The sequence below is a fragment of the Streptopelia decaocto genome (assembly GCF_964273445.1).
Source record: "Streptopelia decaocto genome assembly, chromosome: 6".
Taxonomy (NCBI): Eukaryota; Metazoa; Chordata; class Aves; order Columbiformes; family Columbidae; genus Streptopelia; species Streptopelia decaocto.
The window spans coordinates 46,895,594-46,920,967 of NC_138660.1; the positions used below are offsets into that span (position 1 = coordinate 46,895,594).

General features: G+C 35.8%; 1 protein-coding gene across 3 annotated transcripts in view; it reads right to left on the reverse strand.

Moving 5' to 3' along the window:
* Positions 1 to 2,554: 2,554 nt before the first annotated feature.
* DYNC1I2 (dynein cytoplasmic 1 intermediate chain 2) overlaps positions 2,555 to 25,374 on the reverse strand; it is a 28,147-nt gene continuing 5,327 nt past the window's right edge. For 2 of the 3 annotated variants that reach the window (XM_082055226.1, XM_082055227.1), the window contains exons 4-16: positions 24,353 to 24,443; positions 18,590 to 18,705; positions 10,379 to 10,468; positions 9,955 to 10,117; positions 9,763 to 9,862; positions 9,108 to 9,233; positions 8,184 to 8,330; positions 7,732 to 7,845; positions 7,224 to 7,357; positions 6,058 to 6,202; positions 5,089 to 5,229; positions 3,959 to 4,084; positions 2,555 to 3,260 (exon numbers count right to left, since the gene is read on the reverse strand). In XM_082055226.1, the coding sequence (XP_081911352.1) occupies positions 3,147 to 3,260; positions 3,959 to 4,084; positions 5,089 to 5,229; positions 6,058 to 6,202; positions 7,224 to 7,357; positions 7,732 to 7,845; positions 8,184 to 8,330; positions 9,108 to 9,233; positions 9,763 to 9,862; positions 9,955 to 10,117; positions 10,379 to 10,468; positions 18,590 to 18,705; positions 24,353 to 24,443 (1,607 nt within the window). In that variant the 3' untranslated portion in view covers positions 2,555 to 3,146. Of the gene's footprint in view, positions 3,261 to 3,958; positions 4,085 to 5,088; positions 5,230 to 6,057; positions 6,203 to 7,223; positions 7,358 to 7,731; positions 7,846 to 8,183; positions 8,331 to 9,107; positions 9,234 to 9,762; positions 9,863 to 9,954; positions 10,118 to 10,378; positions 10,469 to 18,589; positions 18,706 to 19,912; positions 19,973 to 24,352; positions 24,444 to 25,374 lie in introns of all 3 variants that reach the window. The other variant, XM_082055228.1, reaches the window with a different exon arrangement.

Below are 25,374 nucleotides of genomic sequence, written 5' to 3' on the forward strand. Positions count from 1 at the left end.
ACTTCTATGGTAGCATATTTAAAAAACAGAGAAATATCTGCCAGTTATTAGTTGACTCAAGAAATTTTACAGGATTTATTACTCAGTGTTTTTTTCCAGAGTGGAAAACCATTTTACCAAAAAAAAAAAAAAAGAAAGAAGACATTCTCTTTATTTTTAGATTGTTTTATTATTGAAAGATCAGGTCATTCTGCAGGGGGAAAGACTTACTTTTATATTCTTTTTAAATACAAACCTGATTGTTTAGACTTCCAGTTGAGTGGACTGCTAAGTTAGAGGAGAAAGGAAAAGCTTGAACTACTTCTGACTTAGTGTCTGCCAAAAGTTTATCAGATGTGTTTTTTAAATGCAAAAATCTCAGAGGAAAGAGGAGAGTCTAGATTTCTACAGTTCTAGAAGAAAAATAGTCCTACCCCTACAGCCAGAGAGGAGATGAGTGGGTTTCCAGCCTTGCTTACTGAAGAATAACAACCTATTATCTTTAGTTTTACATGTTTCTTTCAGGGTTAAACGCCCCAGAGTACAGAGCATCACAGCAGTATAAACAGATTGGACCTTCTATTATTTTCTTGCTCAGGTGACACCAGGCCAATATGAAGAGTTTTGGTCAGCTTACATAGAAATGGCTTCTTAAAAACTGAACACTACAAATGCAGACAAGCCCTCCTTCAGTTCTGGCCTCTTGGCAAGATGCAAAAATCTTTTGGTGCTGTATAATATTTAGTGAGCTAGACGTTACAGTACATAGTATTTGGGAATTTGATCACTGTTCTGCAACATGCATATATATAACCCTAGTAGAAGGCCTCCTGTATTCTTTTTTTTTTTTTTTCTCTTCTGGTTTAAAGAATCAGCAGTTCTGTGCCATTTTCTAGAGACGGGCTTCCCAGGAGCTCTCTCCCATATCCATGTATTTTGTTCTGTGCTTTTCTAAATAGTGACAAAAATAGTTGGGACCCACTGGCATTTAATCATAGTCACAGCTTGTTGACTGACACCTCAGGAGACTTTACAATGCAAGACGGCATTTGTATTTCTTACAGGTCCAAAACTGGACAGTCTGGCTCCCAGGATGGTCATTTACAGTATCTAGCATCACTGTTGGTCTCCTAATGTTACAGGTATGGGTTTTACACCATTTTTAACCTGTGCTCAACTATTTTGAGAGGGAGGAACACAAGCCGGAGTGACTACAGAATAGTTTTGTTGAAAATTATTGAAAGGTTGAAATTACCTAAAACTAATGTCATATGACCTATATGTTCATGCCACAATCCATTGAAAGAAAGTCTTATTTACTGGATTGCTGAAAATATAAGTCTGAAGGAAATACATTATTAAATGAGAATTAACAGTTCTCAGAAAAAAGCCAACAACTAAAGAAAAACACAAAACCCCAAACCAACCAACAAAAACAAGACAACAACACCCCCTCTGCCCCCAAAAACAAACCCACAACCCAGATAGCAGAACATTCTGCTCATTAACAATTCTTGTGCCTGAGGGGTAAAAATCATCACGATGTGCCTGTTCTTTATTTGGTTCACGTGTTTTCTCAACGGAACAGCCAGCCGCTGTTGTGAGGTTGAGGAAAACATACAAGGTAAATGCCAAACTGAACAGCAAGACTTCGCATTGAAAAGAGGTGGACTTTTGACAAGCCAACAACAATGGAGACCTAAATACATTTTACTTTCAAACCCACTGGAAAAGAGAAACTCCTGAAGACAGAACTGCCTGTGTCTCTGAACTGCTTGTAACAGAACTGAGATAAGGAGAAACACAAAAAAACCCCAATTTAAACAATGAAGAAACAATAAGACTACTTGTCAACATAAAGCTGATTAAGGAATATAAACCTATTTCCTACTTTTAAGCACATAAAACAGCTCTTATGGCACAACTATAAGCTTGTAGTGGATTAATACCAGAAACAAACCTAGAGTCCTAAGTTAAAGCATCAATACTAGTTTAGTGCCTAATTAGTACAAGTCAGAATACTTACTAAAAAACAATCCTAAACAATTCCCTCCCCCCAAACCCCAAACCAGTGTTGATGCAAAACGTTGTCTTAAGAAAGACAACGTCTTAAAACGTCTTAAGAAAGATGTACTCAAAAAATGTAAGCTTTCACAGAAATTGGAACCATTCTGTTTCAAGCCATTAATTGGTTTTGTTTCAATAAAAATGTTAAAAAGTAATGAAAACATCTTTCTTTAACTTGAAATGGAAAATTAGTAGCAAGTCTGTAGTTGACAGAATGCAAATCATCATGCTTTGGAAATAAAATCTAATTCCTTATCCTTTGGAAAAGAAAAATTTCACAACAGTAGCTTGTTTCCCTTTTGTTTGACTGCCATGGTAGGAAGTGGAGGTTGGGGCAGAAAACTCTGTGGTATGTGCAGTAAAATGAAAGCAGCAGCTCCCAGGAACTTTCTACTCTGAAACCACTGAGGGGACACAGATTAGGGGGCAGGGCAGCTGACAAGTGCTCATATAATATTTATTTATTAATCAGTCTCACCTTTTAATGCACCAATCTAAACAAAAGAACTTGGTTTTAAATATGTATTTAATTAATTCAGGTCCAATTATCGAAGAAGTTTGTAACTACAGACAAATTTTTATTCACATATATTACTTACTACAGGAGCCTGGGGCTTATCTATGTATAAACAATGAAACTTACTTGGAACATATGCATGCATATCCATGGGTAATTTAAAGAGTTCAAAATTAAAGAATGCTGCAGAGATTTATTACCTAATGAAGGTTAGTCAGTGTAATATAGAAAGGTTAGTTTAGAAACAGAACTTTTACTTTTCAGAAGTAGATACTGTTACAAAGTGGAAATTTCAGAAGCCCAACCGCAAATTTACATCAGGTTAGTGTTTCAGCAAAAGAAGTTTCCTGCAAAGTCAAAGTTAACTGTATTAAAAGTTACAGAAATCCAAGAATGTGCTTGTAATATATATATAAAAAGAGACAATGCAAGATCAGATTTTCAGTGATCTTAATACATTTTCGAAGTCCATAGCTGAATCCATATATTCCGTCCTTAAGCTATTATTTGAACTGAGACATGCTTACACGTTTAAGATTTGCAAATCATTCAAAAGTCAATGCTGCTGCCTGTTTTTACAGATCTACGCGGGTATGCGGGTTGCAGCTTCCTCTTCGGCGTCAGCTCTGTTAGCGTTTATCTCTGCCAGTGTTCGACCAAATCGAGTCCACTCATCACTGCGAGGAACGGCAATTTGCTGTTGACACAGAGAATGTTATTTAAACCTACTGATAAATAAAAAATGAGCTCATTTTGAGTGAGTGCTCAAGTAATGTTCACAAGAGGTTCCAATAGAAAAACTTGCCTTTACTTAATGTAAAATTTTTTTAATGAAAATAGTCTGAATACCAAAAGCTCTCACTAAGAATAAAATAAGCCAGTATTTAAGTATGTAATGATCCTGTTACAAGCTGCATTGTACATCGTCATCTGAGAGACTCTCTCCAAAGAGGAATACTAATGCCACATCCTCATCCAGTTACGTACTACTGGAGTACACACGCTTTCAATAGCAGCAGCTTCCCTACAGGAATGAAGTCTAGACTGCTTCACTGCTCAATTTTTGTTTGGTACTTCTCAAGCTATGGTCAGAATTCATATGTACCACAGTTGCAAAGAAGATAAAATATCTACAAAGAAAAGCATTGATTATTTCATCTTATTTCATCAGTTTTACAATAATGCTTTTACTTTTTGATTGGCTGCCAGATAGTATACTAAAAATTTATGCCAGAATACCTAAAATAGACACAAAGGGAAACATTAATTTGAATATACAAATTAAATCTTATTCCTCTAATTACAGGGGAAAAAAGTTAAAAGCACATTGCTAAATAAAAGTTAAAGAAACTTGAGTGTTTTGTAATATATTTGCACAATACATGGTATACACACCTCTCCCACATCATAGATAACTATTTGTCCCTCCGAATCCCCAACAGCAATCTCTCTCCCAGAATGTGTCCATCTCACACGGTTCAGAGCAGGGTTGCCCTCCACAGTAATGCTTGCTGTTGGCACCTGTATCCATTTAAAACACAATGTTAAAAATGCAGGAGGATTCCATAAGCTATCGATTACAGAACACACCTACTCCCTAAGAAGCGCCCAACATTTCACCTGTGGCAGAGTATGCAGATCTCAAAGACTTTCAGTGGCCTTAAACTATCAGCAGTGACATGACCAAACCAACACATCTTCTGTCCCTTGGCCAAAGTACAAACATGCTCTATCAAAGGCACATCAGCACTCTGGTCATGAGACAGGAGGCACACATGTGTTCAGCCAGACAGCGAGGAAGGGGGCCCTGGGATCTCACGGAAGATTACAACAGAGGGCAGGGATGAAATCCACTGCTTTGGCAGGTCAAATCCTGTCCAAAAGTGAGAACCAGGTGATTCCAATTTGAAGCCATGGGCTGGCACATGCTCCTACAGAATTGCATGCTATTCTGTATGCAGCTTTAAAAAAGATGAAATTTAAGTACTGAATATTTGTCTGTTTTGTCCTCTCACCTACCTCCAGTAAGTCTTTGAAAAGGTTTATAATATAATTAAGTTTATAACTCACACCAGAAAACCCAAAATTATCTAAGTTTAGAAACAAATTACCATTTCACTGCAGTATTACTATGGCAATAGAAATATGGCAATAGGAGCAATGGTGGTGTGTGGGTAACAGTTTTGTTCACACTGTTAGGTTACAGGCTGCCAAGACCATACTGGGGGACATCTGTAATCACTATCACAACATGGATCAGTGTTACACCAAAAGATGTTTTGCACTCTTGTTACAGGTAAAACAATTTAATTACCACTGTTATTTGTTATAAGGAGTCATTTCAGTTAAAACCCCGTTATAAAAGACTGATACCTATTATGCAGAAACTACTAAAACTACAGAATGTTTAAAAACAACAACAACAACAAAACCCAAACTAAACCACTATGGTAAACCCCTGAACTTTTTTTGAAGTGTACAAACATTCTTGCAGCTCCATGTGACTATTAAGCCGACTGCCTCACCTCAGTATCGTTGTTGAGATTCCACAGGTCAAGCCTGCCCATCCCATCCACACAGGCAAACAGGGCAGGGTGAGTTGGAGACCACATCACATCGTAAACATAATCTGAGTTGTCTTCAAACGAGTAGAGAGGTTTGTTATTCTGAAAAAAGCAAACACAACAATGTAATACCCAAACTCTGCACTTCAAAATTACAAAGCTAAGGGGTAAAGCAAAATACAGACCTTCTGAACAGCATTATCAGCAATAACCAAAAAGTGATTCACATTTTTACTTACTTTAAAAAATGTCTCAGCAAAATCAGCAAAAAATTAATGCCATTATTAAAGGGATGCTTTGCAAAGCATGCAACCTTTTAGTTGGCTGCTACTATAAAACAATCAGTAGCAAGCCAATACTGTAAGAGATTGTAAATGTAATGCGTTAATAATATTGTAAATCAAGGCAATGATAATTCAGTGACAGCACTTCAGGCTGTTACTGGGAGATTCTAACTCTGCTTCATCTGCTTTGCATTCCTCAGGACATCAAACAAACAGCGAAAGAGGTAATTCTGGCAATGGGAATGACAGATATTTCAATTGTGAGCCTCATTGAATTTACCTGACATAAATTTTGGTGCTCTTAGTCCTCCACAAAATTGTAGCAAAACATTTGCCTTAAGCATAATATGAAGTAACTTATTTTACAACATGATTTTACATTGTAATCTTTGTTGATAACAGAGGGCAAAAGGATGAACAGAATGGATCAGAAGTATACAAATGATGTACAATCTGAAAGCGAAGCTTTATGTTGTTAACTATAGTTTTGTTCATCAGCTGTCTCCTCGTTGCAGGACTGCTGCTAGGAACCTGGAGAGCATCACACATTTGACTTCAGTTGACTTAAGTTGAGGTAGCTTACATTATAGCACCACCTTGTGTCAAGGACTACGAAGAAAACCACTGAACTATCTATTTAAGTTACCTTAGTTGTCCAAAGCTTTACTGTCCAGTCAAAAGAAGAGGTGACAAAAAGATGTGAGAAGTCTACAGGTCCAACTGCCGCATGGCAGTTGATACCTGTGATTGGTCCCTGGTGTCCTTCAAACATCTCACTGATTCCAGCTTTGCTGTTTTAGAATATATAACCAAGGTTAATTTATCTGGAAACCATACATCTACAGACAGAGATAGCACTGAAATGCAATTTAAATATAGGCACAAGAAGATTTTTTGCTGCTTTGTATGGACATTACCCTGCTGCAAAAGACTTCATCAGAACGGATCACAGAAGATCAGGCTTGAATACGGACCACGACTTCAACATGTATTTCCTGCTAACCTTAAGTGCCATGATATGCCACAGGAAGAAGAGACTAATTCAGCAGGTACCAGCCCCCACATTTGGCTACACTGTTCTCCAAGCAATAGCTAAAACTTCCATTCATACAAAGAACAAAAATCCAGTCCTCAGGAATGAGCATGAAACTCCCACTGACTTAACAGAAGTTGCAAGTACCTTAGGGACACAAGGTACAGACACAAACCAGTAACAGTACATCCCTAATAGCCTCCTATCAGAAGCAATGAAAAAGAAGGGGGAGAACAGATGGGAAAGATGTTACACAAAAGTGATACAATTTGGGGTATTTTGGAACCAAAAAGCTGTGCAGCAAGGGTGATGTGTATTTGAGATGAAACCTGGACACTCAATTATATTTAAGAAAGCAATTGATAAGATACAGTCAGACAATTTCAAAATAGATTGAACAGCAGGAGAAAGGCTGGCCAATTTAAGATTTGTGCGTGATGTTACTGTACAATTATCTACAGAACCGATACGAAGTTTGGAATGTTCTGCTACAATTCAAATGAATAAAACTGCAGTGACCTATACTGCCCTCATCAACACAAACGACTCCTAGGCACACAGGGCAGAAGAGAACCAATTCAATATTCCAACTTCTTCCATTTTTAATGAAGATCTTACTCAGGAAAAAACATGCACTGGAATTTATATACAGCTATTTTGAACTCCTTCAAGACAAAGGAGCAAACATGCCTTATATATAATTTTAGGAGTGTAAAGCATGCAGGGACTTATCCTTTCACTATTTTTATCTCCTTTGAATAACAAAAGTGTGTATTCACCTGCCATGACGGCACGCAGTGTACACTGAGCCCTCTTCACTGCCAACAACAAAGTTGTTGACATCTCCAATCGGGAAGGACATACAAGTAACAGCCACAGCCTTGGACTGTTTGTGAACCAGCTCCATGCTATCCTGTAACGAAAGTAACAGCAACTTACTTTAAAACCAGCCAAACAGAACCACTAACATCTACAAAGTAATTTATACATCTCAGTAGTAGGGGTTTTTTTTGTATTTTACTTCTACATAATTGGGCAGGAATAAGAAAGTTATTTTTATTAAAATTGTGTTTACCACTAACACAAGTGCAACAAAAATACACAAAATGACCAAGAGACAATATTTGATTCCATGAGCGGGGAAATATTTTATCCAGTATGTGTCAAGCTACTTTAAGTATAATTCTGTGTGTTGGGAAAATGTTCATTAATACTTTTTAGATTAATTAAGTTTTTTACAAAATATTCATCTGGAATAGATACTATATATATCCAAAGTTACCTTACCTGGGGTTGGGAAAGCATGTCCAAACTCCAAGAGCATATTTTCCCATCAGTTGAGATACTAATCAAATTATGAGCATTCTGGGTCCCAACAACATTCACACAGTACACCGGGTGCTAAGAAATGTAAAATACTATCAGAAAAAGGAATTTCCAAGTAATAACCAATTCTAGTATAATTAATATACAGTAAAATATACAACTCCACCATGCTTTTTTGTTAAAAAAGCATAACAAATTGATCATAGTAAGTACAAAGAATACTCCCCTACAGAACTGATACTTGTTTTTCTGACACTTTGATTTTTATGAATAGCCAGATGCTTCAGTGACAGCATTGGAAAAATATGGACATAAACATTTAAGCATTATCAATCAAGCACACTGGACAGAGCTTCCTAGAGGTTAAATACATCTCAACAGGGAACAGCCCTTGAAGACTTTTCACCCCCTACCGTGTGAGCAGCAGCCGAAAGTGGAGTTCTCTGCACTGGGGTTCTCTTATTGCTGCGATTATCCCAGAGCACGATTTGGCCTGAGTACGTGCCACCAACCACCAGATTGGGATGAAATTTTGCAAATGTAGCTGACATCACTGCTGACTGAAAGGAAGAAAACAAACAAACAAAATACACAAAAATGACCATTCAATGATGCTATGTCTAAAACTATAAAAAAACCAAAGGGGACCAATTATCAGAGTAAGTTGTTTGCCTGGATTTATTTGATACACTATTTCACTGTCTAATTACTTAAGGATTCACAAACCCTTTGTGAATGCCCAGTCTTTTAGTTTCTATTTGTATTCATAAAATGAAGTTCTTTTTTTTCATATGTATACATTTCTATCCCTCCTAGCATAGTCTGTTAGCAAGGGAAGGCCCAGGAATGCACAATATTTAATAAAGTTTTGCCACATTCTGCGGTCATTTTGTTAGAGAACGTACAGATCCATTTTGATACAATAGTTACCTTTTCTTGACGCGTATGTTTCCAGTTTTCATCCTTGCTCCATCTCCTCAGGCCATCTTCATTTTATTCAGTAAAGTAAGATCTAGTAGTATACAATCCCACTCAACCCCCTTACACACAAACCTCCTTTGTGGTTCAACCATTACACAAGAAGGTTGTTTTGTTTTTTAAATAAATTAAAAGACTAAAATCAGTTCTCAAGCAAGACTGAATTCTGAAATATGTCAGAAATTCTGAAATAGAATAATGTTTCTAAACAGAAATCTCTAGCTATCAACATCCATTTGCAAATACATGGGGTTAAAGTGAATGCCAGCCCAATGAAATCATTATGTTGATAAGCTAAGGAAGGTACATGTCCAAGTTCATCAACAGAAAACCTTTACCCTCCTGAAACAGAGTCATACCTGACAGTGAAAGACATACTCTGGGGTAGTTTTCTTGTACTTCATATTCCATACAAGGGCCACCCCATCAGGCTCATGAGGTGCATCCTCATTGTTGTTGTAGGAGGCTACAAGTAATTCTGGGTACTGGAAAATAAGTGAAATAGACTCAAAGTAAGCAAGATGACTAGTTAATGGTCCAGATAATCCTAGAATCTTTGTTGACTTTTGCCAAAACAGGGTTAAAAAAAACTCCAAACAAGAGAAGTCACTTGACATTATATATAAATGAGAAATTGTCAGTTAAAACTGTAACTGTTTCAAATTTTGCTCATAAAACATTATTAACATACACATTAGAGTCTTGTTCTTCATAACTTGCTTTTAAATGTAAAAAAAGGTATTTTTAAGTGAGCTTTTTTTAGTGAAGCTACAGTTAACCTCTTACAAAGTAGTCCATAAAACAGAAACAAATAGGTCAATGACTTTCTTCATAACACAAACCTTTTGCTATTTTTCACAAAAGATTAACAGCTCTGTTTTTTGCAAACTATGGAACATGTAAGGAACACATTTAGAAATAGAGCCCCTATCAATTGTACTTATAGAAGGGTCAAGTTCATAGAAGTAGCAGAATTTACAAAGATAACTGTTTCATGTAAGCACTGCTTTTTACCTGAGATGACCAGTCCAAACAACTGACGACACGATGCTTTGACCAACGTTCATCAAAAAACTGCCTGTTCAAGGAGAGCTTTGCTCCTGCTTGAATCTCTCTATTAAGGCAATTAGAAGATATTAGCCTTGGATCACTTTTTCAGTTACCAATATTGCACATTCACAGTAAAGTATTCAACATTCACATTACCCTTCCTTGTCTTCTAAGTCTCTTCCACTGTAGTCAAAGAAAATGTTGATTTGCTCAGAAAGGGCTCTTTCGACAATCCTTGTGGAGTGGTCAAAGAAACTTAAAAATTCTTCGGAATGCAAAATTTGTTGTTTTTCCTCTTCTGTAAGTTCATGAGGGGCAGCTGGAAAAGAATTATATGTACATTCTCTGGACTGCATACTTTCATCAGGTCTTTCCAAGAAAGAAAAAGAGTATTTATCATGATGCTGAAAATTTCCCAACATTCATAGATTTTAAACACATTTTTACATATTATATTTTTGCTAGTTGATTGTTAAAATGTAAATCAAAATAATTTCAAGTTAATGGAAAGAAAATAAGTTTAAAATTTATCAATGCCTTCCTTTACATCACATTCAGAATGCCTTGAAGTGAACTGTACCTTCCTCCTCCTCCTCTTTTTTTAACGTTTTTTCTTCCTCAGGTTCAACTAATGGTTTTGGTGCAACTACATCATCTTCATCTTCCTCATCTAAGGAGAAACATGGTGAGTCTGTCAATGTTTTTAAAGAGGAACAGTAACATCCAATATAAATCACAAATAAGCTGATTTAAAATGGTATTATTTAGCTTAAAATGGTTGTAGTTGTAAAATGCAGTCCCCAGGATAACATTATCTCAAACCAATAGATCATTAGAACACTGTCTACACCTGGATTTTAGTTGCACTAAATTATGTAGTTGTGTAAACTGAAATAAGACACATAAGAAATTGTGAAGAATCCAAAGTGGAAATCTCTCTTACAAGCATTTATGATTCCGCACAAAACCATGTGGTGGATGCGTGTTCTGTGTAACATACTGACACATTAATGCTGCAGCATAAAGAAAAATTAAATGTCTAAAATAGTCTACAGAACAGCTGCTTACTTGTGATCTGAAACCATCAGAGTCTAATGGGTCTTCGCATGGCATGAAGATGGCTTACATTAGCTTTCAGGTTGCTATTCTGAGAGGCAAATTTTGCTAAAGATAATAGCAGAGAGATTACATTTTTTCTGTCATTCTAAATGCGAGTCTCATCATCTGTATCATGTTTGGCAACGAGAACTTTACAGTAAAATGTGTTTTCCCTAATTGCAATGAATAACATAAAATGTTAATGTTCAGGAATACTGACAAGGTTTACAGCACTTTCTGCATTTCTACATTTTATTCTCTGAATACTGTAAACCAGAAAAATAACTTTAAATTACCTAGTTTTGCAGAATATGCATTTCCTGGCTTTTCTTCACCCACTTTCTAGAATCAGCTTCTGAAAAGACTATTTTTATTGGTTAAACAGCTACGTCATCTGTTTATAGGGGAACGGCAGCAGGCGTCGTCTGCTGCATGCCTCATCACGAGTAATGAGACAGTATTCAACAGGAACCAGGCTTGTTTGTTGCAGCCATCTCCCTGACCCAAGTGCAAAGTTATCTAACAAAACAAAAAAAAAAGGAGCCACATGCACGCACAGAAAAGAGGAGGAAGAAAAAAAAAGGGTGGTCAAGGGATGGGAACCAGCTGCCAAGCCATGGTCCCAGCAGCCCGGCCAGCTGACTAGATAGCAACAACCAGATGGCACTGCTGGGATTGTCTCTCTGCTGCGAGGTGGCAATGGGATGGCACAACATTTTTCTGCCTGACTGCTTCCAATCATGTCTTTCCCCAATGGCAAGTCTGTGCAATTACCAGCACTCCAGGAGGTCTGCAGACAAGCCTTTACCCTGCAAACAAAATACAGCTTGTAGGCCATACCAGCTGCCAAACCACACACATAGTGATAGGTTTAAAGAGGTCTGAATCTTTCTAACTCCATAGTATAGGCAATAAAAATATAACTGTACCTGCAGGAAAGAAAGCTTTAAATGACACTATATAATGCACACAATAATACAAACTCCAACTTAATCAAAATGATAATGACGTATGCCAATCGTACATTACTTGAAATTGAGCGATTTTTACGTTCTGACAAGTTTACAGAACTGGGATAAATGGCATGAATGATTTCAATATATGCTCATACTTTTGAACCAAATGGTGAAGGTTAAAATCTTTCCTTTCAAGGGCCTCAATCAGCCACAAAGGAAAACAGTAATCACTGTCTTTTCAGCCAGCCCAACCGCATTTGTCAGCCCTTTCTCCGTCAATGCAGCCAGAGCAATCAACCTGCCAAACATTCAGAATGGAAAAACAATCTGAAAATACAGGGTATAATGCACCTGCCAGTGAAAATGGCCATTTCAAGAAAAGCTAGTGATCTCAGTGACCCTGCTGAGGAGGCGGTGGTGCAAAGGGGAAAGAACGCGTAAAAGAATTCTTAGTGATCTCCACTCTCTTGCACATTGACACTTCCTTACAAAGCATGCCAATTACAGCTTTTGTGCTACTTAAAAAAAATGAAAGCTTTTTTGGGCAAAATAATCACACAGAGAAACAGAGAGATACTGCTCCTTTTTAGATGGATTCGCTCATACAGCGGACTAGTAATCTGAAAACTGTAACTTGCAGCAATTCTAAAGAATGGTATTCTTAATGTCAGACCACTATAGGTGTGAACACCGATTAATTAAAAAATGTAATAGGAGTTAACACACATAATTTTGAGAACAACACATACAGGACCAAATATTCACATTAGAGCCACCTGGACAAACATCTCCCTCTTGTTTGCTCTGCCAATCAATTTTGCAGATTTAAATGATGCCTTCAAATTTTGAAATTTGGTTTTGGGTCACCTCCCATACATTATTCCAGCTTTGAAAGTTCCAAATTAGAAATTTCAGCCCAACCCCCCCCATTAGTCATACTACGCTGATTCTAAGTACCATTTTCAGTGACAGGAGTCAGATTCTTGTCAAATGCAGATGGTCAACCCCTTAGTGCTAAGTGACCTTCTAATCTACATATTTTATTCAAAAGATCATATAGTTGATTGCTCCTGCCTTTTAATGTTTGAAACATAAATGGCATATATTATACAGAGATCTAAATTCCTTCATAGTACTTTCAGTGCATGCAGCTAGCTGATATTACTCCATTTAAATGCAGGATACAGCACTTATTTTAATATTCTCAAAATATCAGAGTTGAAATTGAACATGTCATCTCACTGTGATTTATCTGTAACTACATAAATCTAAAATCTTCTCTCTAAAAAAAAAAAAGTCATACACAAACTTTCTCATTAAGGGATCTGGAGAAAAAGAGAAAAAAAAACCTACCACCATCACCCAAAAAAACCCCCACATAACGCAAGTTCTTAACCTCATTATCCAAAACTAGGATGCTTTCTTATCTGAAACTAGGATGCTTTCTCACAGAAGTTTACAACCTAAAAAGGCAGCATGAAGCTGTTGAACAACAAAAGATAGAAGAATTTTTTGTTTTAGTTAGTTCTCCTGTCTCTCCTTTATCTTGAATTCATTTAATAACAAGCCAGGTGCTGGTATTGGCAAGGAACTGGCATAACAATAATATATTATACCCAGCAAACACTGAAAGATTGGACTTCCTATTTCTGAAAAAGTTCCACATCTAGTAAGTGAAGAACCCATGATCCAGTGGTGTACTGCATTTATTTCAAGTCAGCTACATAAATTTGGAAACCTTAAAGGCACTGTCTAATTTCGTCCTCCTTATTCACTATTGACTGTACCTACCGGCATTTTATGCCACTTCAATTGTCAGGATACCAAACACAATTTTGCATTTAAAAATAGCCTGCTAAGACTTAGAAAAGTCATAGGGCCACAAAGACAAGAAATGGGACTCTGTCACATCAACATATTGATAAATATTTATTATAGTATGCTAAGGGATTCACTCCATGTTATTTCTGACAGGAGAACAGGGGATCTAAGTTTACAAACTGAGCAGTAAAGATTGCACAAAAAGAGCAGCTACTTTAATAGTGACAAATTTCTCGTTAATGAATGCTAAAAACAGGTTTAATGAACCACTGAATTTTTATTTTGAGTTAACACTGAAATTGTGATGTATTTTGGCAAGACAGAAAGAAAAGCAGTGCTGTAAATTAGGCTGCACCCTGCAATAACACTATTGAGTGAAGTTCCAGTTGTCTGAGTAATCTGTTGCTGCAGAGTAGGTTAATCAAAGTTAAATCATCTGTGAAATGGGCGGCTTTTGTTAAGCTGAATGTCTTCATATCAAGTTTTCCCATCTATATTTCACTGTACATTTAAGGCATGTACAGGATAATACATGAATATATAAGGGTCCATTATTTCTTTTTTTAAATATTAAAATGTAGAAATGCTTCATTCACTGTAACAGCATCCAGGAAGCCAATCCTATGCACCAAATTGTTATTATTTTGCTTAGGTCAGATTTAAAAGGACAAAAATGCTTAATGTTTTCATTCTGTGTCTTTGAGATTTCACCAGACAATATTTCACCAAAGAATAGAGCTAATACAGTGATGCTGTCTGCAGTTAGTTGTGATTGCACATGCACAATACTGTACGGCAGCACTAAACAAGTATCCCGTTAGCCCCAGAAAAGCTGTAACTGTGACAGCTGAGCAGAATCATATCCTGCTATATGCCTGTCTTTCTGTGGATTAACTACTGTGAGGACTCATAAAACATCTTTATTTGGTATACTGATGACTAACTTCATTCTACGCAAATTTGAAGAATGAGTTAGCAAATCAAAAGAAGAAATATTATAAAACAGTGCAGTGTAGCAAGAAATACAGATAAGAAAAACAACTGAGCACCAATGATTACAGTGCTCTGTGTGGTAGCCAACATGGAGCCTGCAGAACATTAAGACATATACCAGAGTTCACATCTGAATTGTATCTCTGTTGCTGAAACTGGTTCTGCTGCCTGCTAGAAAGAAATTAGTGTAAGAAGGGAACACAATTTCAAATGTATTTTCAGAGAGGAGATCTGAAAATCTGCTTCCTGATACAGCATGCCAAATAGGAGCTAAATAACAGTCCTAATAACCACTTGACCACACCAACTAAAAAGCATGTCACCAAAATTGGACAATGAGGGAAACAGGCAGCAGTGTTATACACAGCATCACGGGAGGTGAGAAATGGACTCAGACAGTAGAGAAGGGGACAGCAGAATAAGGACACTGGGGAATGGAGCAGCCTGAACGCAGGATGTTCATGTTGTGATTGTGACAGAAGTTACTGAAGTGTAGTACTGGTGTAGAGGTGCAGATGCCTAGGCTTATTAGTTATGAAATAAAGAAGAAGAACAGCACTGAGTATGCACAACACTTATCAAGCCAAAATAAATGTTTGGTCCCTAAACAAAAATATGGCCATCTTTACTGTATCACAGAAGGATAACCCCCCCCAAAACAGCAACAGGACATGCCAAGAGAACAAGAGGGGAAAAAAAAAAAAAAAAAAAAAGTATTTTCTCTGATATATTCCTCAGAAAAATGAACCATTTCCTGATTTAATTTCTTTTACATAATAAAGAAGTTATAAGACTATGACTATTGAAAATTCCAGGGAGCTGGGGAGTGTGGGGGGAAAAAAAAGTGCTAAAGACATACATGCGTCAGTATTTTCATCAAAGCAAGAAGTTAAGAAGTTTGAGAGCACCAAGACCACCACCCCTGACACCATTTTTTCCTTTTTCCTTCTTCTATATCCTTATTCACTCACTAGTATACATGGGACCTTGAGGAAAGAGCAGCTGTGGGTTGCACCCATCATACAAAAAGACCATAAATCTAGTACTGCAGATTTATCTTCTAAGTCTACTTCGAATATGGGCATCTTCCTATAAGAACTGTGAAACATGTTTACTAACTTCAACTAATGGGAAAATTTAATAATCCATACTGTTCAGAATACAGTGAACGACTTCTGTGGCAAAATACTTCATGCTCTGAAGATGACTCCATCTCTAATCACAGAGTGAAACTGACTTCAAGGAGAGATCCTGATTTTATTGTTTTACAATATTATAAAAAGAATCAATCTTCCTAAGACAGGCAGTTTCTCAAATACTTTGAGGTCATAATAAATAAACATACTAGTACTGCAATAAAATAATGGAAGTTATGAGAACTGTTAGCATACTAAATGCCTCCCCTGCCTCAGGAAGCTGTCACATTTCAAAATAAAGAGCTAGGCATTGTGTAAGAGAAAGACAAGGCTATCTACTACTTTGGAGACAACACTTCAAAGTGGTGGGGGTGAAGAAATGTGGAAAAGTCGTCATTCCAGCAGTCATACTTTTTGTCTTAGCATAAAGAGGCTATAGCGCCACAAGCACTGAGGCTACCTCCTAGCTCTATCATCTAGGGCTCCATGCAAACTGATCCTTCTTTCATTACAAATGGAGACCCACTGGCTCAAAACAGAGAAGCCTCTTATCTGCAAGACAGCGGAAGGGAGTTACTTAACATTTTAATATTGTCTAGGATGGTGCAACATCTGAACTATACAGAATCATTAACATATGAACTTAGTCTACCTTCTCTGACTACAGAGTTTTCCTGTTTTGTATTTCTCAACTTCCAAATGGAGTCTTTTTTATCAATTTCTGAGATAAGTGGCCTTCACATTTTAAATCCAGAACCGTTCAGGTGAAAGGTACTCATTATTTAAATGTAACTGTTTGTTAACACGGAATCAAAACAAGGCATCTCTAAAGGTCAACTTTAAGTTGAGGACATGAAATCTCCAGCGTGTAACTATCATTTTGGTTGTGTTGCCACAAATACTTCTATGACAATTAGGAACTGTTTTAGTTTAAAACAAGTTTACTCCTACTTTCTACCTGTCCCACCAGACAGATTGGTTGTAGTTTAAATGTTTCCTAATTCAGCTTACAATATAAATACATAACCATTGTGGCACACAGAAGTAGAACAAAGAAGATTGCTTTTTATTTTTTTGGTGTACAGTGTGTGGGGTTTTTTTTGTTTCCCCCACCCATATCAGCGTTAGCACAATTCAGCCTACAGCACAAGTGGACCTAAACCTGCAGAAGGACTGCACAGCGTATCTAAAAAAATTCCCTCCATTTTCCTTTGTTCAAAAGCACAGCTCCAACAGCATTGTAAAAATCTCAAGATATGATAACTAAGAAAGGTCTAGTTCACTTTATTTTATAAGGAAAGGTGAACACTGAATCTAACCAGACATAGAACTTGTTGCTGTACAAGGGAGCTACTGAGGATTACTTGTATGTGTAAATTCAGTTGCAAGCTCAACTTTCCAGTGTACTTTGTAAGATTATCTTTAGTTTACAGTATAGCCTCTAAAATAAATAAATTAAAAACACAGGAACTGAGATTGTGAGAAGAAATAAGAATCAATGAGATCCATTCTATCTAATTCTAATGTATATAATTGCACTCTAAAAATTCAGCATATTTCTTCTGACAAGTGTTTTAAAGGCTTCAAATTTTTCTTCCCATAATAAAAATCTCTCACCTAGTGACTCCTTTTTTTTGGAGGCAGCAAGAGTTATTTTTTTCAAACTTATGTCCTATTTCAGATGTCATCATAAATTCTGAATGTAGAGCTCAATTATGAATGTATTTAGGCAATCTTAAGACAGACCTTAAAAAGATCCTCAACACTGAAATGATGAAAAGCATCCGTAAGTCTTTTGTGAAGTACACATATATAAAATAATGCTGATGGCCCTCAAGAAAGCTGTGTTATTTTTAAGGTGGAATGGATCAGGAGACATCTGCATTGAGCTTTCTGGTAAATGCAGAAATACAGATGACCCATCTTTCCAACTCCACTACATTAAACCTCAACTACACTCTATCTACTGAGTGTGAAACTAAGATCATACAACCCTAGGCATTTTCCACTGACAGCAGGCAGCAGAAGTAAAACTCTTCAGGCACAAACTATGAACTAAGTCTTCAGATTCCATTAATTTGACACAAGGGAGGAAAAAAAACCTAAAGATATTTCATTATGGAACTACCTACAAACTAGGTCAAGATTAGTATTTTCATTTGCAGCTAAACTCAACGCTTCAACGTTGAAAAGCGAATTTTTTAGCCAACTATATTTTCTCCTGAAAAACTCCTTTTCTGAAAAGGAAACAAGTGATGACTGAACGAAAGCATATGTTCAATTGCTGAGAACAGAAACCGCATGGAGTAATAAAGAAATTAGCTGCTTCTTTTAAAACTCAGTGTATAAACTCTGGGTATAAAATCCAAATTCTTTAAAAGTTGCGGGATTTAGTTGCTAGGTTTGTTGTAAGGATACACAGCCTTCAAGTAAGTTGTGTGTGGATTCCTGAATATCATAAATGCAAGATATATCCCACTTTTATTTATCAGTTGTCAGCTAACTAAGCAACTTGGTGTCTAACCTGAACATTTACTAGGAGTGGGAAAATACTACATGTTAGTAATAAGAGCAATTTTAAACAACATGCAAAATGACAGTAACACTCTTAAGCAAGACCTATGTGAATTTAATAATAAAATTTGTATCAATTATCTCACAGATCAACCTTCATTCTACCTTATTAAGTTTCAAGATCACAAGTGCTGGTTCTAATTCAGTCAGTTATCATTATTATATCAAGAAAAAAAGAAAAATAACTTCAGTAATAACAAGTAAACCATTCACCTTCCTTTGGCTGAGTCATAACAGGTGTTTGTGTCTCCTTCGTATAAGTAACAATTTCTCGAGGAGGAAAGTCAACTTGAGTAATTTTGGCCATTCCAAGTTTAACAGGTCCACGTCTAAATAAAATTAATAGAGAAATCAGAAAAAAAATATTTAACTTTATGAATTACATCACATTTTACCTAGAATAATACCCAAGCCATCATGTCACAGCACTGCTTAGTCAAACCCAGTAGAAACTTAACCGTGAAGAAGTCACATGATTATGACTAATATAATATTTTAATTACTGTTTAAAGTCAGCAGCTATTTATATATCTGCAACAAAAAATACGTGCAAATATATATACGAATTATAGGATACAATTTGAAAGTTTTGTTCTGTGTGGTTGACTTGGGTACTGTTATATAGATGACATCCCTGTTTTCAGTGGAAAAGATCTGCTCGCACGAGTCATGTTTGTACAGCAATGGTTCTAGGAATTTAAAGCTTAAAAAACAGCTTAGTGATTCTGAAGGAAAAAGCATTTTCTAGTCCCTTTAACTTTGCTGCCCTTTTTTGTCTACCTCTAAGATACTATTTAGAATACAGAATTGGAAGTCTAATCTGAAACTCACACACTGACAAATTATTTATTCATAATACATTGCTCCAGAATACAATACTGAAAATCTCTGAGTGTTCTAACTTGAGCTTATGGGAGATCCCATAAATGCAGATATACCCAGTATCAAACTACAATGCATAATATACTTCCAAAGACCACAAAACATTGTAACTTCCTATAAAAGCTAATTTCAGTATGTATTGTAGTAATACTGCAATGATCCAACAACAATTTACCTGTATCAAATTTAGTTTTTTATCTACCCCTTTCTTAAGATAAAAGCAAAAGAAAGAGTAATCCCTTTTGAAAGGTCTGGGTGGGCAGAATCATAATTCTTTTAATACAATATGGGTTTTAGTTAATACTTATAATGACCTACAGCTTTTATAAACATATTTATAAGAAAAGATTGGATTCACTGTTTTTAAATACAGTTATTCTAAGCTCTTTATTTTAAAGAATTGACTTAAGTTTACATTTGCCAACAGCTCAAGGAACAACATGAATAAGTTTTGCTATTAGAAATTAGCATCTTATATATATACTAATATAAAATTTTTCCACTGCAAGCAAACTGCACTAAGTCTAGAGACAGTGAATTCCTGTTTCAGAACAGTCTCCTAATAATAACTTGAAGTCTTAAAGAAACAATAAGCTCTTATACTTATTATCCATAAGTACACAAAAGAGGGAATATAAGAAATCTATGCAATACCCCAGATCGGAATCAGAGTGGAGCTGAAGAACTGATGGATCAGTATCCCAATGCAGCGTCCTGACACCCCAGGTTGAACAATCATGCAGCATTAGCAAAAAAGGCCAGAGATTAGTGAAGCAAATACACACTATGAAATGCTAGAGTTACAGTAAGCTTATAGTTATTTCATTGTTCACAAGAAACAAAGCAATGTAACATCAGGTAAGGGAAATGCAGCAAACATTCAGTGCAATAATACATGCAGTAAATACAAAAGTTAAAAAGCAAACACAGAATTCAGAGCTATTAGAAAGAATTAAGTTACTTTAAAGGTTGAAAGTTAAAGATCTGCAAACAAATGTAGCCTTTATGAGAGGCAAATAAAAATATTGAAAATACTGACAAGAACCATTAAAAATCCCTTTTAAAATCTGTTTGGATTTGTTCATGTCATATGAAGACAGATTTGTTAACGTAATGCAATCTTGCCCAGAGCAGTAAATACGTGGAGGAAACTGTCATACCGGTACAGGAAATGAGTCAACACATAATCCTTTTGGTAGCGGGGCAAAAACACATTTCCACTGGGATAGAGAACTGCTAGAGTTTCCCAGATGTGACATTGCAGTAATTATGGGTTAAGCACTGCCTTGGGCTTGTAAGTGTCATCTGATTTGGAGCCAACTCCATTTAAGATATGTAAATCTCTTAGAAATAGTGGGCTTTATATTAATAGCACATTTCAAAGTCACGTGGAATAATGAACAGAATAAATCAATTTCAGGTCACTTTTGTATCAGAAGAAATATGAAGGGGGAAATAAATCTTCCCTCTCCCTTCATTTTTAGCCTTCATCCCCTCTCCATGAATTTTCCTTTGGCCTACTGCCTGCTACCAGGTTTAGGCAGAATTTTAAAAGAAGCTTTTAAGAGAGATTAACAGATGAACACACATGGTTTTTCTGAAGTTCTTAGATGTTATTATATATACATTTTTTAAATTAGGTTTTGTGATAAATTAAAAAATTAAAAACTATGTAATGTTTTACTATGGTAAGTCAATAAAAGGTAATTTTCCATTTCCATCCCATACATGGTAATGTTCTTATAAACCAGGTGCAGAATTCTTAAAGGTAAATTTGATCTCAAAAATGAACAGACAATCCCATAACACCTAAATATGGGTGTGTCATGCACTTGTTCTTGTACCAAGTAGACGTTAGAATAATAATTAATTATAGTTTAATTAAGAACTACAAATACAAAGTCTTCATATTCAGCCTCTCTCTACGTAACTGCTGTTGCATCCACAGCAATAGCTTAACACTGAAATCTCTAAGACATTTCCCTATCTTTTGTGCATCAGAAGACACATCATTTTACCATAAACTACTTTCAGTATACTTATACTCTTCTATTTTTCTTGACCAAATAGATTTAAGCTTGGAGTTTAATTTGGTGCCTGGGACTTCAGGGTGAAGATTGTTCATGTGTTGTTCAGTCATGCATTTAAAAAAAAAAAAAAAAAAGGCAAAACCAAACCACCATCCCCAACATTCATGTGGCTCTGCAAAGGATGACTTATCTACAGATCCAAATGCTGCATTATCACAATACTTGTCAAACATTTTCTCAACTTTTTCAATCCTACTTGAGAGGAACTTGGGGAAAAGGCTACAAATTTAAGTCTCTAATTTTTGTACCTGCTTAAGACCTCACCCTTCCTAAAGTTACTTTCCTGCTCTCAAAGCATTCTTTTGCCTTTCAACAGTTGCTTAGTGGTACCAGGAACAGTCTGCCTTTTAAAGTAGTTCACGTCAACAAGCAGTACAAGATATGCAGTTAAATCTCATATATATTATTTTAAAATAAAGATAACATTCTGAGATAAAGTTCACCTATTAAATGTGTATCAAAATTATGTAAAATACTGTTCCTTTTGCTTTCCATATATGTGTCATGCCTTAAGTTAAATGAGTTTATCTAAAGCTTCAGTGAACTGAAGTTCCGATTCTTCCACATACTTCTATTCTTCCACAACTTCTCTGTATCCAGGCATATTCCTAATGCTTCCTATACCTCTAAAAATATTTTCTGCATTTGAACTAATTCGATGAGGTATCCAACTAACCTAAAAGTAAGCAACTGTATTAATTTGCAGTCTTGAGTTTGTACTCTTAACTGAGGAAAAGAGAGAACAGTATCAAACAGGGAACCAAAACTCTTTACTGATGAAAATAAAGCAAAACAGATGGAAGTAACAGCAGGAACACAGTTTGAACACTGCTCTACTAATTACTAAAGTCAAGTCACTGGCAAGGTTCAGCATCATAGAAAAGACCCAGTTAACAAAAGATATTATCTTTGTAAAATATAGTTGCAGCACAACTAGAGAACAAATGGCAACAGACCAAAATAAATAGGAACTGAAATAATACACTAATATGAAAGGGTTTGTTTTAAGATTATCAAGCATAGTGGAACAACTTGGGCTTTCTAACACACCTCCTATTGATACAAAAGTCACCTGTGAAATGCCAGGTATAACACTAAGGGTTATCACACGGTCCAGCTTTTCCCATTAACTTTCAGGTTCATGTGTATGTGTACATTAGGAACGTTGTACAAACTTGTGCTAATAGACCAGGACACAGACATCTGTTCTCCGGGGGAGGGGAAGAATGTTATCTGCTGGTCAGAGAACGAGCAACAAGACTAAATGTGATTCTATGCAACCTTCAATTTAGCTATATATTCATACCTCTACACCTTCAAGACCACAATATTTTTATGCTTTCATATCTGGGAAATCATCGAGAAAGAATTAGTTTTAAATGTGTGAAGCTATAGAGGCTTAGGATGTGAGTTTTCTCAAGCTTCATAAGAAAATCAATGCATACAACTGTATGTTACTATGTCCAAAGAACATACAATTAGAGAGTACAGTACACCTATCAGGTGGAGATAAATTCAGTACAGAACACAGTGTTCAATTACCGATAGTGTTTCATACTGAATTTAAATTACATATTAATATTTTTTTAAATGTCACGAACAAATAATTCTTGTTTTTTCTTCTAGACAGTGAATTTAAATATAAAATTACAATTTAATAAGCAATAATCACAGATTTCAAATAATTGAAAATTTGCTTGTTACTCAGTTAAGGAACAATTATATTGGTTCTTTATTAATATGACAAGTGAACTTCAGTTGCATACTGAATAAGACATGCACAAGATCACAGCTCAGCACTGTTAAAAAAAAAGCCTGGGTTCATATCTGCTGCATGATGTATTCTCTCTGCTTTAGCTTAATGATTGCTATTTAGAAATAGGCATATTGTAACCTTTATTCAGGTCACTAAAATCTGACTACGTTCAGATTAAGATTGTATATTGTTATGCATCCATAATCCAGACACATACAAGATGTTACTGCAGTCTTTTAAAAAGATGTTCCAAAGTGGTATAAGTACTCACTCTCTCTAACACAAATACTCATATGAGCACAAGAGTCACTGATTCACTGATGACAACTGCTTTAGTTACTGCACTAAAACTAAACCTCATTCACAATGCATACTCAGTAAATTAAGTACATGAACTTAATTTGCTGAGAAAATATAAGCTACCAAAATTTATTAGGCAAATAGTGCTCTTATTTGCAGACTGTGCATGGGAAACAGTAGCAATAACCTTTGGAAGTAGTATTTCCAACCTCATCACGCATATATCGCCACTTCAAATTCCTAGTTTAACAGAAATGTTTATCTGACTCTCTTTAGAGCAGCATTTCTCAAACAGTCATGCACAAAGAAAAGGTCAAATTGATGTGGCAAGTACTGGAACTGAAAAAAAAAAAAGCTGTGGCTGTACTAAGATGGTGCTGTTTGCTATGCTCTGGCCAAATGAGAGAGATTGTGAGTGGCATAGTTGTACTAAAGGGATGGCTGTAAAGTGAAATAATGAGAAATACTGTTCTGAGTAGGGAGAGAGAAGAAAAAAAAAAATCAGAAGAAAGGTGAAGTTTGTAGACAGTATATTTTATTAGACCAACTAAACTAGATAGAATAGAGGAAAAAAGGAAATAGCCAACTATCCATATACAGCCTCCTTTAGAAAAAGCTGAGAAGACCCCAGAAGTTGGACTTTGCCAGTTTTCTATTGTTCTGAGACAATCATGCTTACAAGAACATTACCACAAGACATTCACACTCATTTTACTTTAAACTTGCACGTTTAAACAACTCCAGGTTAATGTTGGAAATTTCAAATCTGGAAGAGTAGTTGCATTTCAAATTTTAAAGTAAAGTACTTCTTTATAAAACAGTCACTGTTCACAGTTTCACTAACACTGTAGCCTCATACTATTATGTTATAATCCAGTAATTAACCTTGATTTCTTCTAAAGCTTAATTATTCAGAATGTGATTATTAAGCAAAGGAATATGACATACCTAGATCCAACAGCGCCATCACCAGAGTCCTGGCTTCCAGCCTCACTTGGCGTACTCACAGATTTGGAAGACGGAGAGGTAGGAGGGGGGACTAAATAGTGAAACAGACAGGTATCCGCTGTTACTACTCGCAGAGGTTGCACAGCTTAGGATGTTTTCAAATTAATTTAACATGAAGTATTAAAAAAAAAGTGATGGCAAACAAAAAAATACATGAATGAAAATGAACAGCAGAAAGAGAGGGGAAAAGACAATGTTAACAATTCATGCTGGACTTTCATGCAATTGTTTGGCATTTATGCATCTGGAGCATACAAAAAGGCATGGAGGGAAAGACATTTGAGAGAAAATGAATTGAAAATATATTTTTAAACTGAACTTCTGACAAATGATGGCATCAATTTTCAAAGGGTAACTTCCACTAAATTACGTTGCTTAAACATAAAAGGAAAATAGCTGTTAATATAGCTTTGACAACAGTTTTTCCTTAAAAATTAGACTTTGAATGTATATATCTGGTGGTCTTGTTTCAAAATATATAATCACTGAAGCATGGACCAAAAAAAAAGTGGCTTCATCATATAGCATATTCTAGGAATCAAATCAACATAAAACCTGCGCGCTACAACAGTTTTTAGTGTTGGGTTTTGGGTGATTTTCATGCTTTCTTTTTATTTGACAGTCTAGTAACGTTATAATGGAACTTCTTCTTACAAGTCAGTTAATTTTCAGATGAAGATGGCAATTACCATTTCAAAAGCAACATGTTTTTGGAACTGACACATAACAGTGAATGATATCATGCAATCTGATACAAACACAAAGCTATTTTGATATTTCTTTCAACTTTTCTTTTTCAATAGTGAAACTCATTATTTAATGAAACAACTTTATGCTTAAGAATCAAGGTGTGTATTGAAGGTCTCTACATGTATCATGTTTCAGCAATATGCAAAACATTCATAGAACATATTCACTCCTTAGCAGCCCTTAGAAAGGACCTTTAATCAACTGAACACAAG